Source organism: Vulpes vulpes, chromosome 3, assembly GCF_048418805.1.
Source record: "Vulpes vulpes isolate BD-2025 chromosome 3, VulVul3, whole genome shotgun sequence".
Lineage (NCBI taxonomy): Eukaryota > Metazoa > Chordata > Mammalia > Carnivora > Canidae > Vulpes > Vulpes vulpes.
In genome coordinates, this window is record NC_132782.1 from 15,112,622 (window position 1) to 15,135,089 (window position 22,468).

Genomic DNA, 22,468 nt, shown 5'->3' on the forward strand with positions numbered 1-22,468 from the left:
TTCCAAAAATGGGTATAAACTTTTTTTAGGTCTAGAACTCATGGCCATTATCATTATCCCTTAAATAAGAGATATCTCTTAACACAGTGACAATGGTATCTTCCAACCTGCTTATTCAATATATTACCAAACAATATACCTACTTAAGTAAGAATTCAGGTGTTGAATGCAAATCCTGAAAAATTCATCATTTTGAGGTGGATCATAGTTCAAGGCGCTAAATGGAAGAATAATGCCAAGGATCTCAAAAGGGTGGATCTGTATAAACACAACAAAATGTTATTGTTTAAACTTTAGTAAAATAGAACAAAAATTTACCTAATTATTATTTTGAGTAGAAATCTTTTTCTAACATGCCTAGAGTAAAATGATAAATGCATCACTACCGATTACTTCTCCCACCCTGTTGTAATCTACTTAGTCCCACCACTAGCTCCTAGTAACTCTAAGTATCAATGCAGAAAAAAATTAACCAGAAAATCTGCAAATCAGTTTTATTAGGTGTAAAATCCTGTTCCAGAATTCATTAGTCATTAAAATTAATAGGAAATAGTATTACTAATTTCCACATCAGTGCATTTTATAGAGTCATCATATAATCAAGTTAGTTTATAATATCAGGATATTTCTTTCATTCATTCATTTTTTAAAATTTCACTATTCACTCATTTGTCTAAAACTTAATGATTGCCAGGTACTACACTAAGCAAATAAGACAGATTTTTATTTTAATTTGGGAAAAATACTGTCTTCTAAGTAAAAGCCTTATCCTGATATAGATTTTATAAGTGAGCTTCTTCTCACATAATAGAAAAAGTATTTTACAAGTAAGTTCCAGAAATACATTTGTAAGAAGACACATTGACAATTTAAGAATACAGAAGTCAGTGTACACCTTTTTTTCTTCATTTTTCACATTTATCTCACACTTTAAATGTAGTCGTTCCTAGATAGTAAAAGTAATATCACAGGATTATAGAAAAGAAAAAAAATCATGCATACTCCATTTCCTTAATACAAGTATATCCTTCTAAACAATGAGTTTGACTACAGATCTTAAAAATATTATAATGAACCAAAAGATGACTGCTATACTCCTCAGATCTACACTGCTGGAGGAAAAAGCTTTAGAGGAGGAACAAACTGCTGAATCAGACACTAAAACTTAATTTTTAAAATTCAAATTCCAGGAGCACCTGGGTGGTTCAATCAGTTAAGCATTTGCCCTCACAGCTCAGGTCATGAACCCAGGGTCCTGGGATCCAGCCCAATGTTGGGCTCTCTACTCAGCAGGGAGTCTGATTCTCCCTCTTCCTCTGCCCCTCACCCCCACCCCTGCTGAGGCTTGCATGCATGCTCGCTCGCTCTCTCTCCCCCAAATAAAATCTTTGAAATAATAAAGAATAATAAAATTCAAATTCCAATTAATTCTCAAAGTACTTTGATAAACATTTATGGCTTTTAGAAGTTGACAACTATATAAAATTTAATTTTACCTTTTCAATCTGCTGAACAACCACTGAGGCTATCCTATCAAGTAGCAAAGTATTGAGGTAGTTTGTTCTAGAAATAAAAGATGCGATCTCTGCAACATTTTTGGAATTAATTTCATCCATCAAACGCAGTAAAGTAGCAACTGTTTCTTCAAGAAGTGACTCAGTAAACCAGTCTCCTTTTAAAGATTTAAGTTCTTTCCATAACAGATTCAAACTGTTGCATTTTCGTAGTCTCTGAAGTCCATAGTGATCTAGTTTTTGAAGCAGTTTCAGTTGTTTCCCAGTGGTACTATCCAGATATTTGCGATCATACTGAATCCATCTTAAAACAGATGTGGCAAAACCATTCAGGTCATTTAGGTCACACTGTGGTAAAACTGCTTCAATTTGAGATATCTCCACTTCACCTAGGTTAGAAGATGGAAGAATGGAAAGAGCATAGACCAGGATGGCAATCTCACTAGGTATAACACTAATTTTCAAGTACCTAAAAAGGGGAAAATATGAAAAGAACAAAATTAATAAATCAGCAACAAAACAAAAAATAAAGTCTGAATAATAACCATTATTGTAATTAGCAGGTATAGCAGGTTTAAAATACAAGTTAGTTTAAGAAGAGTTAAATTCAAAGATGACTGTTCCACAAAGGGTTACTAAAAAAAAGTCTGGAGATTTTCTAAGGCACATCTCAAATATTTTATGCAAAAATGAAACCATAGGGACATCTGGGTAGCACAGTGGTTGAGTGTCTGCCTTTGGCTCAGGGTGTGATTCTGGGGTCCTGGGATTGAGACCAGCATCAGGCTCTCTGTAGGGAGCCTGCTTATCCCTCTGCCTCTGTCTCTGCCTCTCTTATGAATAAATACATAAAATCTTTAAAATAAAAAAAAAAAAGAATTCTATTAAAAAAAAAAAAAAAAAAAAACCAAAACCAAAAATGAAACCACAGTCAGGGTAACCAAAGCAAAGATCAGGGTCAGAACAATATTTCCAGTGCTTTTGCTGGAGACAGATTTTGGGCTGTTTGCTATGACCAGTTAGGAGCTGGTTTGACATAGTACAGGCCCTGCCATACAGTGATCACTGAGTAACACTTCTCATTCCTCTTTCCCAAATTCTCATGGTAACAGTCCCATCCCCAAAGTAAGAGTCTGGCCACCAGGACAGCAGTTGTTAAATTACAAATAAAAAACTGGAAGCTTTTTTTTTTTTTTAATTTTTTTTAATTATGATAGTCACAGAGAGAGAGAGAGAGAGGCAGAGACATAGGCAGAGGGAGAAGCAGGCTCCATGCACCAGGAGCCTGATGTGGGATTCGATCCCGGGTCTCCAGGATCGCACCCTGGGCCAAAGGCAAGCGCCAAACCACTGCGCCACCCAGGGATCCCCAAAAACTGGAAGCTTTTAAAGAATCTTTTGGTTTAGAAGTACCAGGAGAAAAAAATCAAATCTATATTAAAACAAAGTTGTTGAGTTACTTTTTAAAATATTATATTAGCATATTAAAACAATCATAATAGACAATGTGAGCAAAAACTTAAAAAGAATTACTTCATTTGATATGGTCAATTCCTGTCTAGGAAACTAGACTAAGAAAATAATCTAAAATGTGAGCAAATGGCAACTACACTTTAATGACAAAAATTTTTTTAAAATACATAGTATTACAAAGAAAAATAAATAAAATGCTAACAAAGATCTGTGTTATGTATCACATTTTTACATGGCTAAAATTTGAAAACTAAATGTTCAATTAGGAAATACTTAAATGAAAAAAAAAAGGAAATACTTAAATGAATTATGGTACAGTTATATGGGTATTATGTAGTTATTAAAAGGATTTACAAATAGTTCTAAATGATATGCGAAAATGCTAAGTGGGTAAGGGTTAAGTGGGGAAAAAAGCTACAAAACCGTATTCTCAACTAGGAGAGAAAAAAACATTTATGCACACACGTGTAAGTTAAGAATATATCACAAGTAAATAAACCAAACCACTGCCAGTGGATGAATGAGTTTAGGAATGATTTTTATTTTCTTTTTTATACTTTCTTTTTTTATTCTCCAAAATTTTCAAAATGATTTTTATATAATATTTGGTCCACTGCCTGACACAAAGTAGGTACCCAATTAGAACTAAATGCATATTTTATTCTTATAACCACAAAAAGATAAATATAGACTTTTATATAAAGAAAGCCCCCAAAGCTGCATCTATTTGCAGAACTGATCTAGGGAATAGAACTCTCAATATTTGCCAACCTTGCCATACTTGTCTAAAAATAAACCCCCAACGGATACAATCTCTCCAACTTCCACTTGATGTTTTTCCTAGAAACACTTCCTCAAATTCTAAAACTTACATGTGCATGTGTCTTTACTTACAATAGCACCACAGTATGGCTAAATTTAGAAAATAAAAATATGTGAAGTGTTGGCGGGGATGTGGAGCAACAGGAATGCTCAGCCCACATTCTGCTGCTGGGAATATAACTTGGTACAACCCCTCTAGAAAACCGTTGTTTTTTTTTTCTTTTTAAAGTACAGGTTCAGTCAGATTTAATTTTTAAAATGGAACATATCTTACATAAGGATCTTTTTAGAAATGCTATACCTATGTAGTCACTACAGGAGATGCACAGATCTATAACTCATGGGGTAAAGAGTATATAGACAATTTTGTAAGGATTTGAAAAACAAATCAAAAATAGTTTACAAAGAGAATCAGGAGGCAGAAGATGCTTCAAGAGGCATGATACTCAGAAACTGTTATGGAATGCTGGTTCACTTGTATCAATGTAATGTTCCTGGTCAAGATCTACTGATGATGAACATATGTATAACCTATGAACCAACAATTATACTCCTTGGTAAATATCTACAGAAATGCATACATATATTTATTAAAAGACATGTATGAGGATATTCAGAACACAACTACCCATAGTAGCCAAAAACTAGAAATAAGTAAAATATCCATCAACAATAGAGTGAATAAAAGTATTTTGTTATTTTTGAATACAATACAGCAAAAATATGGATAAATCTCATGAATGTAACCGTTGAGCAAAAGAAGTCACACACAAAACAGACAAAACTAATCCATGCAGTTGGAACAAGCCTGGTAGTTAACCTGGGAGATGAGGAGGTAGGTATATTTTGTGTAGATTACATTTCAAAATGGTAAAATAATAATAATAATAATAAGCCCACATTATTCTAGTATATGAATTCTCTGTTCCCTGGATGGTTTCAAGAGCTACTCATAGGAATAGTTATGTGAATAGTTTAATTAGACCGTGTTCCTTCTAAAGTCTACTTGAGGGAAGCCCCGGTGGCGCAGCGGTTTGGCGCCGCCTGCGGCCTGGAGTGTGATCCTGGGGACCCTGGATCGAGTCCCGCATCGGGCTCCCTGCATGGAGCCTGCTTCTGCCTGTGCCTCTGCCCCCCTCTCTCTCTGTGTCTCTATGAATAAATAAATAAAATCTTTAAAAAAAATATGAATGTTATATCCACAGAAAAACAGAAAACGTTAAATTACATAGATAAAATACTTTTTCAGTAACATTACTCTTAGATATCTTATTTTAAAAATTACAAATTAAAAAATGTAATCTGCTTTGAAACAATCTACATGCCTTAAAACAGGCAAGTAAGCAGACTGAAGGCCCCTAAGTATGAGTGCTCCCAAATGGAGTTTTGTCTTGCTGGGCAGCTCCAATCTTTTCATAGTTATTGTATTTCTGCAAGAAAGGAAAATGCCTTGGCTTTTACTGTTATTCATGCCCCGGGGAACTCATTACCCTACTTGCTTCATTTCAGAATATACCAGGCCTGAGCACTGACAGAATGGGCACGGGGAGAGATAAATGTGTTAACATTTTAAATAATAAGCCACTTAATTCTGCCTCCAAAAGTTCTAACAACTCTCTACATAATCAAACAAAACAATCATTGAGTCGAGATTATAAAATAAACACTTTGATTTAATCTTACCTAAGCAGTAATTCTCTGAGTTTCACAAAAAGCTCTTTACTTTGAAAATGTAGAAAAATCAATGTTTGAGTTATCTTCAATAACTCGAATGGCTTATAGTCATCCAAATGTTTATGCAGAATTGAAGCGATTCTAAAAAAGGATAAAACATGTATTATAATCAATTCATTCATTCATTTATTAAATATTTACTGAGGAGCTCTTTCATGCCAGACATGTTCTGTGCTGGAGAAACAGCAATGATTGAAATAGGATTTTCTGTTTTTGAAGAGCTGTCTCAAGATGGTGATAGAAATGTAAACAATTAAGATAGAATGGTATAAGAGCTATCAATGAAGTGTGAATGAAATAATATTTAATTATTAATAGTAAGAGGAGAGAAAAGCATAGTTTCACTTTTCTAAATAAAAAAACTCACAGGACAGCCATCAAATTCCATTTCTTCCCCACAAAGAAATCTTTACCAAGAGTTATTAACAATTAGCAAAACTGATTTAATTTTCTTCCTTAATACACTGGCCCTTTAATGGAACTGATTAAAAGCAGTAAGAAATGCTAAGAGGGAGTACATTGGAAGAAACAGGGTGGGAGGAATACTTTAAAAAGGAACATACAATAAAACATTAAGTATATATAATCTGAACTACGCATTTTTTTTCTTCTTAAACTTCATATTAAAAAAGACAATATATGGCAGTATGATTTCAAGGTAATAACTGTGGTGTGAAACAATTCAAGTTCATATAGATGCTCTCCATTTTCCTAGCATCATAATGCTCTACTTGAAAATAACAAAAGCAACAAATGAAACAAAAAATGCTATAAACAATTTTAAAATCTCTATTTAAAAAAAAAACTATTTAGATAATAATGCCTTAAGTGTTAATTCCTTATTTCTTCAAAACTGATTATAGAAAAAAATAATGTATCCTCAAAGAAAGTAGTTACTTATGAATGACAACTAAATGTAACACCATTAATTTCAGGAAAGACTACTTTTTAATCAGATGTGAATTTCTGCTTTCCATCTCTTCCATTGCACTCATCACTGCCAGGGCTTGCTGGCTGGTTAGCTCCTCTGACATCAATAATATAGTTGATTTAAGTCTAGAAGTAAAGAAAAATATTCTTATGTTGAAAAACATAATGATTAGCTTATAAACAGTTTTTTTATTTTTAAATAAGTTATTAGGTAATGAATAGAAAAGAAATACAAACAAAAACTGAATTCAATATGCAGTATAAATTTTCTCCCCATATAATAGGGGATAATATAAATATGATTGAACAAAGAAAATATATTGTTTTCATCAAAGGAATTAAGGCTTCACTACAATTTAATCTTAAATTGTCTCTTATAAAATATAGACAAATGTTTTTTAATTGATGTTCAAATAAGATAAAGTTCTAATATTTATAAAATGCAATGATTTAGTGAAATTATTCAGTACTACAGAGCTAAAGAACTAAAAACTGATAGTCAAACAATATTCCAATTATCCTAAATTGATTAAGATCTAATCAGGAAGTCAATATATCTCCATATTAACAAACCTTATCTACTAAATACTTGCTGAAACACTATAAATTTACAAAGATGATCCATTTTGAAACCATCCAAAGTAGTACACTAATACGGGTATCTTATATAACTGTATCTTCTAGAATAATTTATTTTTTAAAAAAGATTTTGGGATCCCTGGGTGGCGCAGCAGTTTGGCGCCTGCCTTTGTCCCAGGGCGCGATCTTGGAGACCCGGGATCGAATCCCACGTCGGGCTCCCGGTGCATGGAGCCTGCTTCTCCCTCTGCCTATGTCTCTGCCTCTCTCTCTCTCTCTCTCTGTGTGACTATCATAAAAAATAAAAAAATAATAAATAAATAAAAATAAAAATAAAAAAGATTTTATTTGAGAGAGAGAGAGCACACAAGCAGGGGAAGCAGCAGAGAGGGAGAAACAGGCTCCTTGCAGAGCAGGAGTTCGATCCCAGGACCCCAGGATCATGACCTCAGCCAAAGGCAGATGCTTAAATGGCCATCCAGGTGCCCCCTTAGAATAATTTAGAAGGCTAGCCCAAAACATGAAATCTGAAGGTAACAGGATAAATTAATTCTCTATTCATACTGGAGATTTCTACACCATCCTTTTCATTAACCTTATCAAACATTTCAAATCCAGCTTCTACTCAAAGCTTTCCCTAGCCATTTATGTTCACATTTTTCTCTCCTTTTCCTACTGTATCAGTAATTTGAGTACTTGTGCATAATGTATTCCAACATCATGGTATTTAAACATTTTAATTATATATACATTTCTATCCTCCCAATTGGAATTTAAATTCCATAAAGGCAAGGACTCAGTGAAATTCAACTTTTGTACTGCTTTAGCACATGAGATTTCAGTAGTACTTGGTGACAAAAAAAAAAAAAAAACTCCAATAAAAGCTTTTTAAGTAATTATCTTGTCCCCAACTTTTTTTTTTAAGATTTTATTTATTCGTGACAGACAGAGAGAGAGAGAGTGAGGCAGAGACACAGGCAGAGGGAGAAGCAGGCTCCATGCAGGGAGCCCGACGTGGGACTTGATCCTGGGACTCCAGGATCACGCCCTGGGCTGAAGGCGGCGCTACACTGCTAAGCCACCCGGGCTGCCCTCTTGTTCCCATCTTGATAGTCTCTTAAAACGTATCCTTAAATGTCTTCATATAATTCAAAGGACCCTTAAAAATAAAACTCCACGAATCTTTTGCTAACAGAGTAATGATGTAGATACCTCTATTATCCAATTCCTGGAATCCCTGCGTAACTGAATCCACTATCATAATTATCTCTTTGCTCATACCTAGTAATCATTTATTAATTTAATCTTTTCCCAGAAGACACGAACAGAAATTTCACCAAGGAAGACTACACATGGCCAACAGGCACATGACAAAATGCTCTGCATCACTTGCCATAGGGAACTACAAATCAAAACCACAGCGAGATGCCACGTCACACCAGTGAGAATGGCGAAAATTAACAAGACAGGAAACAATAAATGTTGGAGAGGATGTGGAGAAGGGGGAATCCTCTTACACTCTTGGTGGAAATGCAAGCTGGTTCAGCCACTCTGGAAAACAGTGTGGAGGTTCCTCAAGAAGTTAAAAATAGAACTACTCTACGACCCAGGAATTGCACTACTGGGTATTTACCCCAAAGATACAGATGCAGTGAAACGCTGGAACACCTGCACCCCAGTGTTCATAGCAGCAATGTCCACAACAGCCAAACTGTGGAAGGAGCCACGATGTCCTTCGATAGATGAATGGATATAAAGAAGATGTGGTCTATGTACATAATGGAATATTACTCAGCCATCAGAAAAGTTGAATACCCACCATTTGCTTCGACATGGGTGGAACTGGAGGGTATTATGCTGAGTGAAGTAAGTCAACTGGAGTAGGACAATCATCATATGGTTTCACTCATATGGGGAATATAAGAAATAGTGAAAGGGATTTTAAGGGAAAGGAGGGGAACTGAGTGGGAAAAAATAGAGAGGGAAACAAACCACAAGAGACTCCTAACTCTGGGAAATGAACAAAGGGTTGCAGAAGGGGAGGTGGGCAGGGGATTGGGGTAACTGGGTGACGGGCACTAAGGAGAGCACTTGATGGGATGAGCACTTGGTGTTATATTGTATATTGGCAAATCGAATTTCAGTAAAAACAAATGAAAAAAATTAATGTTTGCTCATATTTATATCCCAAACAGTTCTATCTATATCAATATCTGGAAAAACTGGAAATTTTTAAAAGATAGGAAACAGATGAAATTCACTCCAACCTGACAAGAGCACATTTACTAAAGATACTTAAGAAATGCCTTTGATAACAAACTTGAGGACAACACAGGATAGAATGGTCCATTGTTAGGACTATTATAATTCTAAATATTCTATACCCTCTAACTGGGGGTGGGAAAGTCTTATATCTATGTGTAGAGTCAATCATATGGCCCAGCAGGAAGAGAGAATAAAAACACACACTTGGGTATTCTCCAGAGAATATCCATCTGCCTCATCCTTTCTTGTGTTGGCCACCACCATGGAGTTATTGGCTTTTTCTGAGAATTTAACAGTAGACCAAGCATTTGAGATGTAAATGATAACAATCAGAGAAATAATCAAGGAGCAGACATAAGAGATTATTCTCTCTTCCAGGGCTACATGGGGTGATATTTGTGCCTTCCAGAAAATAAGAAAAGAGTAAGAAAAGTAAAGCATTTTTAGCTAACTTACTGTTTCTTTTCTTCAGGTCCTGCCATGGGTCCCAATGCTACAAAAAGTTTTACAAAGCCATCAAGATGATCAAACAGAGGAATCATTTCAGTTAGCCTCTTTTTAGCCATTTTAACAAATTCAAAACTATGAAACTGCAGAAAGTGGTACAGACTAAGTATTTTACTGATGGAGTCCAAATCAAGGTGGTTCATATTGCTTAAAAACACTTTATTGCACCTTTCTAATAGTGGGTAATAACTATATTTAATATTTCGAAGAAACTGTACTATTCTTCTTGCAACGTTAACCTGGGAAGAATCTATGGTATCAAAAAGATGTTCTGTTTTGTTCACTAACTGTTGTTGAAATCGTTGTGATGTTAAAGAAGATATGCTGACCATCAATACAGACAAGGATCTAAAAAGGAAAAAGATGCAAAGATTTTCACATTATTTAAGAATAAAGAACAATTCTAAGACTAAATGATTAAATATGTAAAAGAACTAGTTAAAATATTATGGGCCTTATACCACAAAATTTTTCCCTAAATATTCTTACTGGACTTGAATGCAGATCTCCTAGTAATCAAATACCTTTAGAATAAAAAAAAAAAAAATTATACTAATATCTTTTATTAAGTATGTATAACATATCATTCTATAGATAATTGCCTTGAAGGAAAAAATTAGAGTGACATTCATTCAGAAATCACTTTGGACCAATAGCCCATGAATGCAATATTAAAAGTCTCACTTCATATTTTTGGCAGTAGACTGCACTTTGTTATTCCTTTCTCTGTATATCTGTAACTTACTAATAAAAATCTTGACAAACTATTTCTCATTAATAAATGACTTCATACTTTTTAATGTCTCATGCTAGTAATATATGACAGTACTGAACATAAGGTAGCATTAATATTTCTTCACTAAAAAAAAAAAAAAAAACTTTTAAGGAACATAAATCACTCTTCCAAGCATTGAGGGAGACATCAAAATTACAAGGGTGAGGTCCCTGCTTTCAAAACACAGGTTTTACATAATACATAAATCAGAAAACTACAAATACAAGAAGGCACCCATAATGAATGAGGAATGCAAAATGGAAAAGACATGTAACAAATGTTCATGGATGATAATTATAAAACATCTACAGAAAAGACGTAAAAATGTAAATATAAAACTATCACATCCATTAGGATAGAGAGACTTCATTTATTTTTGTTTCCAAATTTCTTCAATCTCTCCAATAAAATAAATATATTTTAAAAACCCAGTTGTACAATATTTTGATTTCTCTACTCAAATGTTTCATGTTAATATTAAGCAGGATTAATTAGTGACTTAACATTGCTATTTCATTTAACCATAAACCACCCTGAAATGTTTTTTTTTTTTTAGTTGTATGTATATTTTTAATTGCAGTTTAGAGTAGAGGAATGTCCGAAGATTTTATTAGATTCTCAAAGGGTCTATAATTTTTTAAAGTTAAAAAAATTTACACTGATTTTTATTATCTCTGCTTTTCCAAGGTACTTTGTGGTTATGTATGTGAAAATATATATAACAATTTACCATTTTACACATTTTTAAGTGTACAGTTCAGTGGTATTAAGTATATTCACATTGTTGTGCAAAGGTTACCACTATCCACCTGCAAATCTTTCCCATCCTCTCAAACTAAAACTTTTTACCCATTTAAACATTTAACCCTCAATTCTTCACCCCGTCAGCCCCTAGCAATAACCATTCTACTTTCTGCTTTCATGAATTTGACTACTCTGGGAAGTCATTTATGTGGAATCATACAGTATTTGTCCTTTTGTCTTTAGTTTATTTCACTTGGCATAATGTCATCTATGTTGTAGCATGTGTCAGAATTTCCTTCTATTTTACCACTGAATAATACCCCATTGTAGGCATATACCACATTTTGATTGTCCATTCATCTTTCAATGGACATTTAGGTTATTTCTACCTTTTGACTCTTATGACTAATGCTGCTATGAACACTGATGTATGGTACAGACTGAAATGTGTCCCCGCTAAACCCCATATATTAAAGTCCTAGTCTTCAATATGACTGTATTTGGAGATAGGGTATTTAAGAAGGTAATTAAAGTTAAATAAGGTCACTAGGGGCAGGGAACTAACTACCTTGCAAGTAAAGTAAAATCTCAAATATTCCACAGATCTCAACAACATCATGTTCTACTTTATATACTTTCTAATTCCCACAGCAACATTGCGAAGTAGATTCCATAGTACTGTATTATAGATAAGGACACTAAAGTTTCAAGAGATTAAAGCTACATAGGAAGTGGCAAATCTAAGTGTGTGTGCATCCAAAGCCCAGAATCTCTCTACCATATATTTACCTAAATACATTTACCTTAAATCGTCTATGGTTTCCAGGTTCCTATGTACAATATCAGCTATTTTTCCCATTAATGGACTGTAATATAAATGTTGATTTGCTAGGCAAGAGGAAAATTTTGACAGCACATTAATATCAAACCTATTAAAGGAAATATACAAAGGAGATTATTATTATTTACTTTCACTTAAAACACAATAAACAGTTATAAAAAAAAGCAATAAAAATATTAATACACTGCTAATATATTACTAATTTATTTATTTTTTTTAGATTTATTTATTCATGAGAGAGAGAGAGAGAGGCAGAGACACAGGCAGAGCGAGAAGCAGGCTCCATGCAGGGAGCCCGACGTGGGACTTGATCCAGTCTCCAGGATCACAGCCCGGGCTGAAGATGGCACTAAACCGCTGAGCCGCCGGGACTGCCCATATTACTGATTTAAAAGGAATGTTTCTAAAATGCTTATTCTTTTTATTGTTATAAAAGTAATTATGCTAACATTTATAAAGTCAGATGCTACTAAGATTTTTTTAAAGGGAAAAATCACTTGAAATTATTTAAATCATTTATCAATTTTTTGAGGTGACAGATCAATTTCAACAGAAGGTTATACATTAACAAAACAATCAACTACTACAACTAGTCTGTGAAAAACTCCAGAATTTTTCTGTAGGAAAAATGATCCCATTTCTTCAACAAGTAAATGGCAAGACAAAGAGAGGGAAGGAGAATTGTCATAGATTTTAAAAGACTCTTGGGGTGAGGAATTGCATGAAATCTGTTGATTACTTTCTCTGAATTCACTAAGACAAGCAAAAGGAAGTTATGCACAGCACAGTAAGTTAATGGCAAAAAACTGCAAACAACCTAAATATCTATCAAAAGTACATTGGATAGGGGTGCCTGGGTGGATCACTGAGTATGCTTAACTACTATGCCTTTGATTCTGGTCATGATCTCTGGGTCATATGCTGCTTTAATGAAAAATTTTAAAAATTTGAGCTATTGTCAACCATGACCAAATTTAACCCAAAAGCCCAGTAGTTTGGACTGCTCACAAAAGAAGTAAGATTACTCTCCCTATTTTCAATAAAAGATAGTTAAAGAGAATGCAAAAAATGGAGAAGATGAAAAGACAGATGGGTTGAGGTCATGAGACTTGTGAAATCACAACTTAGTAAATGAATGTAGGCTTTCTCAGCCCATAGAACTTGTTGATCCTGTTTAATCCAGCCCATATAACAAAGGCCCACAGAGCTTGCCCACATATAACTAAAATTTTAAGAATTTAACATGGTTTATGCTTTAATCAGTATCCTAAAAGGGCATAAGAAGGGATAATAATCACCAGTGATGAGTCTGCTCCTGTCTACAGATAAATATCCTGTGGCTTCTTCTGTATGTTAAGGCAATCCTTTCCTTTCTTACCCTAGGTTTCTACTTGGTTTAGGAGAGTTGTTCTGTGTTTTTTGGCAGGGGGCGGAGGGGATGCACTTGTCACTGCATTTAGCATTATACTCTCTAGCTCCATCCATGTTGTTACAAGTGGTAAGATCTCATTATTTTTTTTATAACTGCATAATATTCCATTGCATAAATTTACTATATCTTCTTTAGCCATTCATCTATTGATGGACACTTGGCTGCTTCCATAGTTTGGCTATTATTAAATAATGCTGCTATAAATATCAGAGTGCACATATCCCTTTGAATTAATGTTTTTGTATTTTGGGGGTAAATACGCAGTGGTGCCACTACTGGATCACAGAGTGGTTCTATTTTTAACTTTCTGAGGAACCTTCATACTGTTTTCCACAGTGGCTGCACCAGTTTACATTTCCACCAACAGCGCAAGAGGGTTCCTTTTCCTGCACATCCTCACCAACATTTATTGTTTTTTGTGTTGTTGATTTTAGCCATTTCGACAGGTGATAATTCACTGTAGTTTTACTTGCATTTCCCTGATGATTTCCATGTGTCTGCTGGCCATCTGGATGTCTTCTTTGGAGAAATGTCTGTTCATGTCTTCTACCCATTTTTAATTAGATTATTTGTTTTGGAGTGTTCAGTTATTTCAGTTTTTATCTATGTTGGATACTAACCCTTTATCGGAAAGGTCATTTAAAAATATCTTCTCCCATTCACTAAGTTGCCTTTTAGTTTTGATTGTTTCCTTTGCTATGCAGAAGCTTTTTATTCTGATGTAGTCCCAAATAGTTTATTTTTGCTTTGATATCCCTTGCCTCAGGAGCTGTATCTATAAAAATGTTGCTACAGGTAATGTCAGATAAAGTACTGCCTGTGCTCCTTCAAAGATTTATATGGTTTCAGGTCTCACGTTTTGGTCTTTAATCCATTTTGAGTTTACTTTGGTATATGGTGAAAGAAAAAGAAAGTGGTCCAATTTCATTCTTTTGCATTTAAAACTCCACTTGTTGAAGAGACTGTCTTTTGCCTATTTGATATTCATTCCTCCTTTCTCAAAGATTAATTGACCATATAATTGGTGGGTTTATTTTTGGGTTTTCTGTTCTATTCCATTGACCTAAGCATCTAGTTTTATGCCAGTACCACAGTTTTAATTGCCATTGCTTTATAATATAACTTGAAATCTGAAATCGGGATAACTCCAGTTTTGTTTTCCTTTTTCAAGATTGCTTTAGCTATCAGAGGTCTTTTGTAGGTCCATACAAATTTTAGGATTGTTTGTTCCAGTTCTGTGAAAAATGCTGTTGGTTTTGATAGGAATTGCATGAAATCTGTTGATTACTTTAGGTAGGATAGACATTTTAATAATATTCATTCTTCCAACCCACGAGCATGGAACGTCTGTTTCTTTCCATCATCTTGAATTTCCTTCATCAGTGTTTTGTAGTTTTCTCAGAGTACAAGTTTTTCACCTCTTTGGTTAAATTTATTCCTCGATATTTTATTGGTTTTGGTGCAATTGTAAATGGGATTTTATTTTTAAGATTTTATACATTTATTCATGAGAGACAGAGAGGCAGAGACACAGGCAGAGGAGAAGCAGGTTCCCCATGGGGAGCCCGATATGGGACCCAATCCCAGGACTCTGGGACCAATACCTGAACCAAAGGCAGACACTCAACCACAGAGCCACCCAGGTGCAAATGGGGTTGTTTTCTTAATTTTACTTGCAAGTGCTTTATTATGAGTGTATAGGAAGGCAATAGGTTTCCACACATTGATTTTGTATCCTGCAACTTTGATTCATTTATCAGTTCTAGTAGTTTTTTGGTGGAGTCTTTAAGGGTTTCTATACATAGTATCATGTTATCTGCAAATTCTGAGTTTGCCTTGTTCCTTACAATTTGGATGTAAGGAACATCCTTACATCTTTATGTTTCTAATTGCTGTGTCTCAAACTTCTAGTACTTTTATTTCTTTATGTTGTCTACTTGCTGTGTCTCAAACTTCTAGTACTATGTTGAGTAAAAGTAGTATTGTCTTATTCATGACCCTAAGGGCAAAGGTCTGTTTTTCACCACTAAGTATGATGTTGACTGCGGGATTTTGATATAAGGTCTTTGTTATGTTGGACTATGTTCCCTCTAGGCCTAATTTGCAGAGGGTTTTTATCATGACTGGATGTTGTACTTTGTCAAATGCTTTTTCTGCGTTTAATGAAATGATTATTTGGCTTTTATCCTTCCTTTTATTTACTTATTTTTTATAGTGATATCCTTTCTTTTATTGATGCGATGTATCACACTGATTATTTTGTGAATATTAAATCACCCTTGCATCCCAAGAATAAATTCCACTTGATCGTGATATATGATTTTTTTAATGTATTGTTGAATTTGGTTTGCTAATATTTCACTGAGAATTTCCGCATCTATACACATGAGAGATATTGGCCTGTGGTTCTTTTTCTGTGGGGTCTTTATCTGATTTGGTATCAAAGTGATATTGGCCTAAGAGAATGAATTTGGAAGTTTTCCTTCCTCTTCTATTTTTTTGGAAGAGTTTGAGAAAAATAGGTATTAATTCTTCTTTAAATGTTTGGTAATAAATAAATAAATAAATGTTTGGTAGAATCCACCTATGAAGCCATTTGGTCCTGGACTCTGATTTTTAGGAATTTTTTGATTACTGATTGTTTCATTTCTGGTAATCAGTCTGTTCAAATTTTCTATTCCCTCCTGCTTTAGTTTTGGTAGGGTATATGTTTCTAAGAATTTATCCACGTCTTCTAAGTTGTCTAATTGGTTGGCATGTAGGTTTTCATAATCTCGTTAAAATTGTTTCTATTTCTGTGGTGTTGGTTGTTCTTTTAAAGATTTTATTTATTTTAGAGAGAGCATGAGCAGGGCAGGGGAGAAGGAGAGAAAGAATCCTAAAGAGACTCCCTACTAAGTGTGGAGTCTGATGCAGGGCTCAATCCCAGAACCTCAGATTATGACCTGAGCCGAAATCAAGAGTAGAACATTTAAGAGACTGAGCCACTAAGGAGGCCCCTGTGCTACTGGTTATTTCTTCTCTTTCATTAGTAATTTTGTTTATCTAGGTTCCCTCCCTCTCTCTCTGATAAGTCTGAGTAGAGGTTTATCAATTTTGTTGATCTTTTCAAAGACCCAGCTCCTGGTTTCATCGGTATGTTCTATTGCATACTTTTAGTTTCTATATCATTTATTTCTACTCTAATCTTATTTCCTTCCTTTTGTTCCATTTGCGTTTTGTTTGTTCTTTTTAGAGCTCCTTCAGGTGTAAGGTTAGGTTGTTTATCTGAGATTTTTTCTTATTTCTTGATGTAGCCTTGTATTACTATAAACTTCCCTCTTAGAATCACTTTTGCTGCATCTCAAAGATTTTGGCAACTTGCTTTTTTTTAAATTTTCATTTGTTTACATGTGATTTTTGATTTCTTATTTGACTTCTTGGTTCACCCATTCATTATTTAGTATCAAGTTATTTAACCTCCATGACTTTGTTCTCTTTGTGTTCCATGGTTTTTATTTTATTTTTTATCAAAGTATAATTGGCATATAACATTACATTAGTTTCAGGCATGCAAAATGATGAATTGATATTTATATAGACTGTGAAATGATTACCCCAGTAAGTCTAGTTTCCTCCTGTCACCATATAAAATTACATAATACGTAACATAATATCGACTATGGTCATGATGCTGTATATTACAACCCCAACTTAAATTTATTTTGTGACTGGAAGTTCATATCTCCTGCCCACGTTCTCCCATTTGGCCTATCCTCCAATTCCCCTCCCCTCTGGCAACCACCAATCTATTCTCTACATTTATGTTTTGTTGTTTGCTCATTTGTTTTTAGAGTCCCATATATAAATGATATCATGTATTTGTCTTTGTCTGATTCATTTCACTTGGCCTAATTTACAAGGTCTATCCATGTGTTTACAAATAGCAAGATTTCATTCTTTTGGGGGGCTAATATTCATATATATATATTTCTCCCACATCTTCTTTATCCATTCATCCATCAGTGGATACTTTGGCTGTTTCCATGTCTTAAATATTGTAAATAATGCTGCAATGAACATAAAGGTGCATATATCCTTTGATTGGTATTATTATTTTCTCTAGATAAACACGCAGAAGTGGACTTATTGGATCATATGGTGGTTCTATTTTTAATTATTATGGAAGCTCCATGTTTTCCATAACAGTGTACTAATTTACATTCCCACTAACAGTGCAAGAGGATTCCCTTTTCCCCAAATCCTCACCAACACTTGCTACTTCTTGTCCTTTTGATAATTGCCCTTCTGACAGTAGTGAGATGATAACTCATAGTGGTTTTGATTTGTATTTCTGATTATTAGTGATGTTGAGCATGTTTTCATGTCCCATTGGCCATCTGTATGTCTTATTTGGAAAAATATTTATTCAAGTCCCCTACTCATATTTTAATCAGATTGTTATTGTTGTTATTTAGCTGTAGGTGTTCTCTATATATTTTGGATTATTAACCTCTATTCAGATACATGATTTGCAAACATCTCCTATTCGTAGGTTGCTTTTATTTTGGTGATGATTTTCTTCACTGTTCAAAATGTTTTTAGTTTAATGTAGTCTCCTTGGTTTACTTTGTTTTTGTTGCCATTGACTGCCCTTGGAGTCAGATCCAAAGAAAATATCACTACAAGTAATTTCAAGTTTACTGCCTATGTTTTCTTTTAGGAGTTTTATGCCTTCTGGTCTTATGTTCAAGTGGTTTAGTCCACTTGAGTAGAGTTTACTTTTGTGCATGGTGTAAGATAATGGTCCAGTTTCATTCTTTTGCATGTGGCTAATTCAGTTTTCCCAGTACTATTTACTGAAGAGACTGTTCTTTCCTCATTGTATATTCTTGCCACCTTTGTCATAATTGACCATATGTTTACAAGTTTATTTCTGGGCTTTCTATGCTGCTCCATTGATCTGTGTTTTGTTTTGTTTTGTTTGTTTTGTTTTTTAAGAAATTTTTTTTAAGATTTTATTTATTTATTCATGAGAGATACAGAGAGAGAAGCAGAGACACAGGCAGAGGGAGAAGCAGGCTCCATGCAGGGAGCCCGATGTGGGACTCAATCCTGGGACTCTGGGATCATCTCCTGAGCCAAAGGCAGACACTCAACTGCTGAGCCACTCAGGCGTCCCTCTGTGTTTGTTTTTAATGCAATAACATACTGTTCTAATTACTATAGCCTTCTAATATGCTTTGAAATTAGGGAGATTGATGCTTTCTCTGTTCTTGAGACTGTTTTGGCTATTAGAGACTTTTTGTGGTGCCATACAAGTATTAGGATTGTTCTATTTCTGTGAAAAACCCCACTGGAATTTTGATAGAGTTGCACTGAATCTATAGGTTGCTTTGGGTAATATGGACATTTTAATAATATAAATTCTTCCAATCCATGGCCATAAATATTTTTCAATTTGTTTGTGTCCTCTTTGATTTCTTTCACCAATGTCTTAGTTTTCAGTGTACAGGTCTTTCACTTCATTGTTTAAATTTATTCCTAGATATTTAATTCTTTTCAAAGCAATTATAAATGGAACTGTCCTCTTACTATGGGATTGTCCTATTCCTTCTAATTGTTTATTCTTAGTGTATAAAAGCACAATAGATTTTTAATATATTGACTTTGTATCCTGTAATTTCACTGAATTAGTTTATTAGTTCTCACAGGTTTTTGGTGGAGTCTTTAGGGTTTTCTATATATAAAAATCATGTCATCTGCAAATGGTGAGTTTTACTTCTTTACTTCTTCCTTTTCATTTTGGATGTCTTTTATTTCTTCTTTGCCTAATTGCTCTGGCTAGGACTGTCTTTTTTTTAAGATTTTATTTATTCATTTATTTGAGAGAAATTGAGAAGGGAGGGAGAAAGAGAGAGAAAGCATATACACATGAGTTCACAAGACTAGATAGCAATCAAGGGAGAGGGAGAAGCAGCCTCCCCAATTCAGGGCTCAATCCCAGGACACTACGATCATAGACCTAAGCCAAACATAGACACTTAACTGACTGAGGCACCCAGGTGCTGCATAGAACTTTAACACTATACTGAAAAAAAGTGGTAAGAGTGGGCATCTTTGTCTTACTCATCACCTTGAGGAAAAATGTTCAACTTTCCACCACTGAATACGATCTTAGCTGTGGGTATGTCATTTATGGACTTTATTATGATGAGGGACATTCTCTCTATACTTACTTTGTTGACAGTTTTTTTTTTTTATCATAAATGGATGTTGAGGGATCCCTGGGTGGCGCAGCAGTTTGGCGCCTGCCTTTGGCCCAGGGCGCGATCCTGGAGACCCGGGATCGAATCCCACATTGGGCTCCCGGTGCATGGAGCCTGCTTCTCCCTCTGCCTGTGTCTCTGCCTCTCTCTCTCTCTCTGTGACTATCATAAATAAATAAAAAAAAAAAATTAAAAATAAAATAAAATAAAATAAATGGATGTTGAATTGCATCAAATGTTTTTTCTGCATCTATTAAAATTATGATATAATTTTTATCCTCAATTTTGTTAACGTGCTGTATCACATTGATTAGTGGATGTTGAACCATCCTTGCATCTTAGGAATAAATCCCATTGACAATGGTATATGATCTTTTTAATGTATTATTGAATTTGGCTTGCTAATTTTTTAAGGATTTTTATATCTATGTTCATCAGATATACTGACTTGTAATTTTCTTTTTCTATGGTGTCCTTGTCTACTTTTGGTTTCAGACTAATGCTAGCCTTTAAAATGAGTTTGGAAGTGTTCCCTCCTCTTCCATTTTTTGGGAGAGTTTGAGAAAAATAGGTATTAAGTCTTCAAAGAAGACTTTAATAAAATTCACCACTGAAAGCTGCTATCTGTTCCTGGACTTTTGTTTGTTGGGAGTTTTTTAAATTACTGATTCAATCTCCTTGCTAGTAATTGGTCTATTGAGACCTTCTATTTTTTCATGATCAGGCTTGGAAGACTGTCTATTTTTAGGAATTTATCCATTTCTTCTAAGTTGTCCAATTTGTTGGTATATAATTGTCCATCACAGCCAAGATCTTATTAGCTTTTGTATCATTTTGTTATCAGGTATAATGTTCCCTCATTCATTTCTGATTTCATTTTTTAAAAAGATTTTATTTATTTATTCATGAGAGACACAGAAAGAGGCAGATATAGCCAGAGGGAGAAGTAGGCTCCCTATGGGGAGCCTGTGTAGAACTCAGTCCCAAGACCATGGAATCTTGGGCTGAGCCAAAGACAGACACTCAACCACTGAGCCACCTGGGTGCCCCTCTGATTTCATTTATTCAAGATCTCTTTCTTAGTAAATAGCTAAAAGTTTATCAATTTTGTTTATTTTTTTTTTCAAAGAACCAGCTTAATTTCATTGATCTTTTCTTTTTTTAATATTTTATTTATTTGAGACAGAAAGCACAAACAGGCAGGGAGGAACAGGAGGAGAGGGAGAAACAGTCCCTACTGAGTAGGGAGCCCAATGCGGGGCTTGAACCCCAAGATGATTTGACCCGAAGGCAGATGCTTAACCAACTGAACCAACAAGGCACACCTCATTGATCTTTTCTATTGTCTCCTTAGTCTCATTTTCTTTTTTTAATTTGAGAAAGAGAGAAAGTACAGGTGGGGAGGAGGGGCAGAAGAGGAGAGAGAGGGAAAGAATCTCAAGCAGATTCCATGTTGAGAACAGAGCCCAACTTAGGGGCTCAAATTCACCACCCTCAAATCACAACCTGAGCTAAAATCAAGAATTGGACACTTAACCAACTGATCTACCCAGGTGACCCTCTCTAGTCTCTTTGTCATTTACTTTTTCTCTGACCTTTGTTATTGCCTTCTTTCTACTAACTTTGGGCTTCCATTTGCTCTTTGCTTTCTAGTTCCTTTAGAAATAAAGTTAGATTATTTATTTCAGATTTTACTTATTTCTTTTTTTTCCTTTTTTTTTTTTTTTGATTTTACTTATTTCTTGAAGTAGATCTGTATCACTATGAACTTCCCTGTTAAAACTGCTTTTGCTGCATCCCACAGATTTTGGAAAGCTATATTTTCATTTATCTAAGGAAAACTTGATTTTTTTACTTTTCCTTCAATTTCTTAATTGGCCCATTGGTTGTCTGGTGGTATGTTGTTAACTCTCCACATATTTGTAATTTTTCCAACTTTTTGTGATTAATTTATACTCTCATACCATTGCAGTCTGAAAAGATGCTTGATAGGGTTTCAATATTCTAAAATTTCTTGAGACTTGTTCTCCCCAAACTGGTACTCACTACAGTGGTCATTGGCTCTCCATCTGAGCCACCACCCTGCTGTGCAGCCTCCAGATACCAAAAACAAGCATACTGAGGCCACAAGAGTCAGAAGTTGGCATTAGTCCATTTATATTTAAAATAATTATAGATGGGTATGTACTCATGGTCATTTTAACTGTTTCCTAGCTGTTTAGTTGTTCTTCTCTGCTTATTTTCCCTTTTGCTCTCTTCCCTTATGATTTAATGCCTTTCTTTGGTGTTAGGATTCCAGTTTCACGATCCTTTGTATATCTACCATATGTTTTTGCTTTGTGATTTCCATTTGGCTTACATATATCAGCCTATATATAGATATACCAGTCTATTTTAAGTTGATAGGAATTTAAGTCTGAATACATTCTAAAACTCTACATTTTTACTTCCCTTACCACATTTTGTTTTTGATGTCACATTTTTTATCTTTTTATTTAGTATATCCCTTAACTGTTATCGTTATACTTAATTTTACTACTTTTGTGTTCACAGTCCACTACTCTTTATATTTACCTTTAACAGAGAGATTTTTACTTTATATGT

General features: G+C 34.5%; 1 protein-coding gene across 6 annotated transcripts in view; it reads right to left on the bottom strand.

Moving 5' to 3' along the window:
• FASTKD1 (FAST kinase domains 1) overlaps positions 1 to 22,468 on the bottom strand; it is a 50,340-nt gene that overhangs the window by 10,924 nt on the left and 16,948 nt on the right. For 3 of the 6 annotated variants that reach the window (XM_025994089.2, XM_025994088.2, XM_025994090.2), the window contains exons 4-9: positions 12,147 to 12,272; positions 9,774 to 10,172; positions 6,489 to 6,599; positions 5,493 to 5,624; positions 1,497 to 1,983; positions 144 to 258 (exon numbers count right to left, since the gene is read on the bottom strand). In XM_025994089.2, the coding sequence (XP_025849874.1) occupies positions 144 to 258; positions 1,497 to 1,983; positions 5,493 to 5,624; positions 6,489 to 6,599; positions 9,774 to 10,172; positions 12,147 to 12,272 (1,370 nt within the window). The remainder of the gene's footprint in view (positions 1 to 143; positions 259 to 1,496; positions 1,984 to 5,492; positions 5,625 to 6,488; positions 6,600 to 9,773; positions 10,173 to 12,146; positions 12,273 to 22,468) is intronic. The other 3 variants (XM_072751870.1, XM_025994092.2, XM_072751871.1) reach the window with 1 other exon arrangement.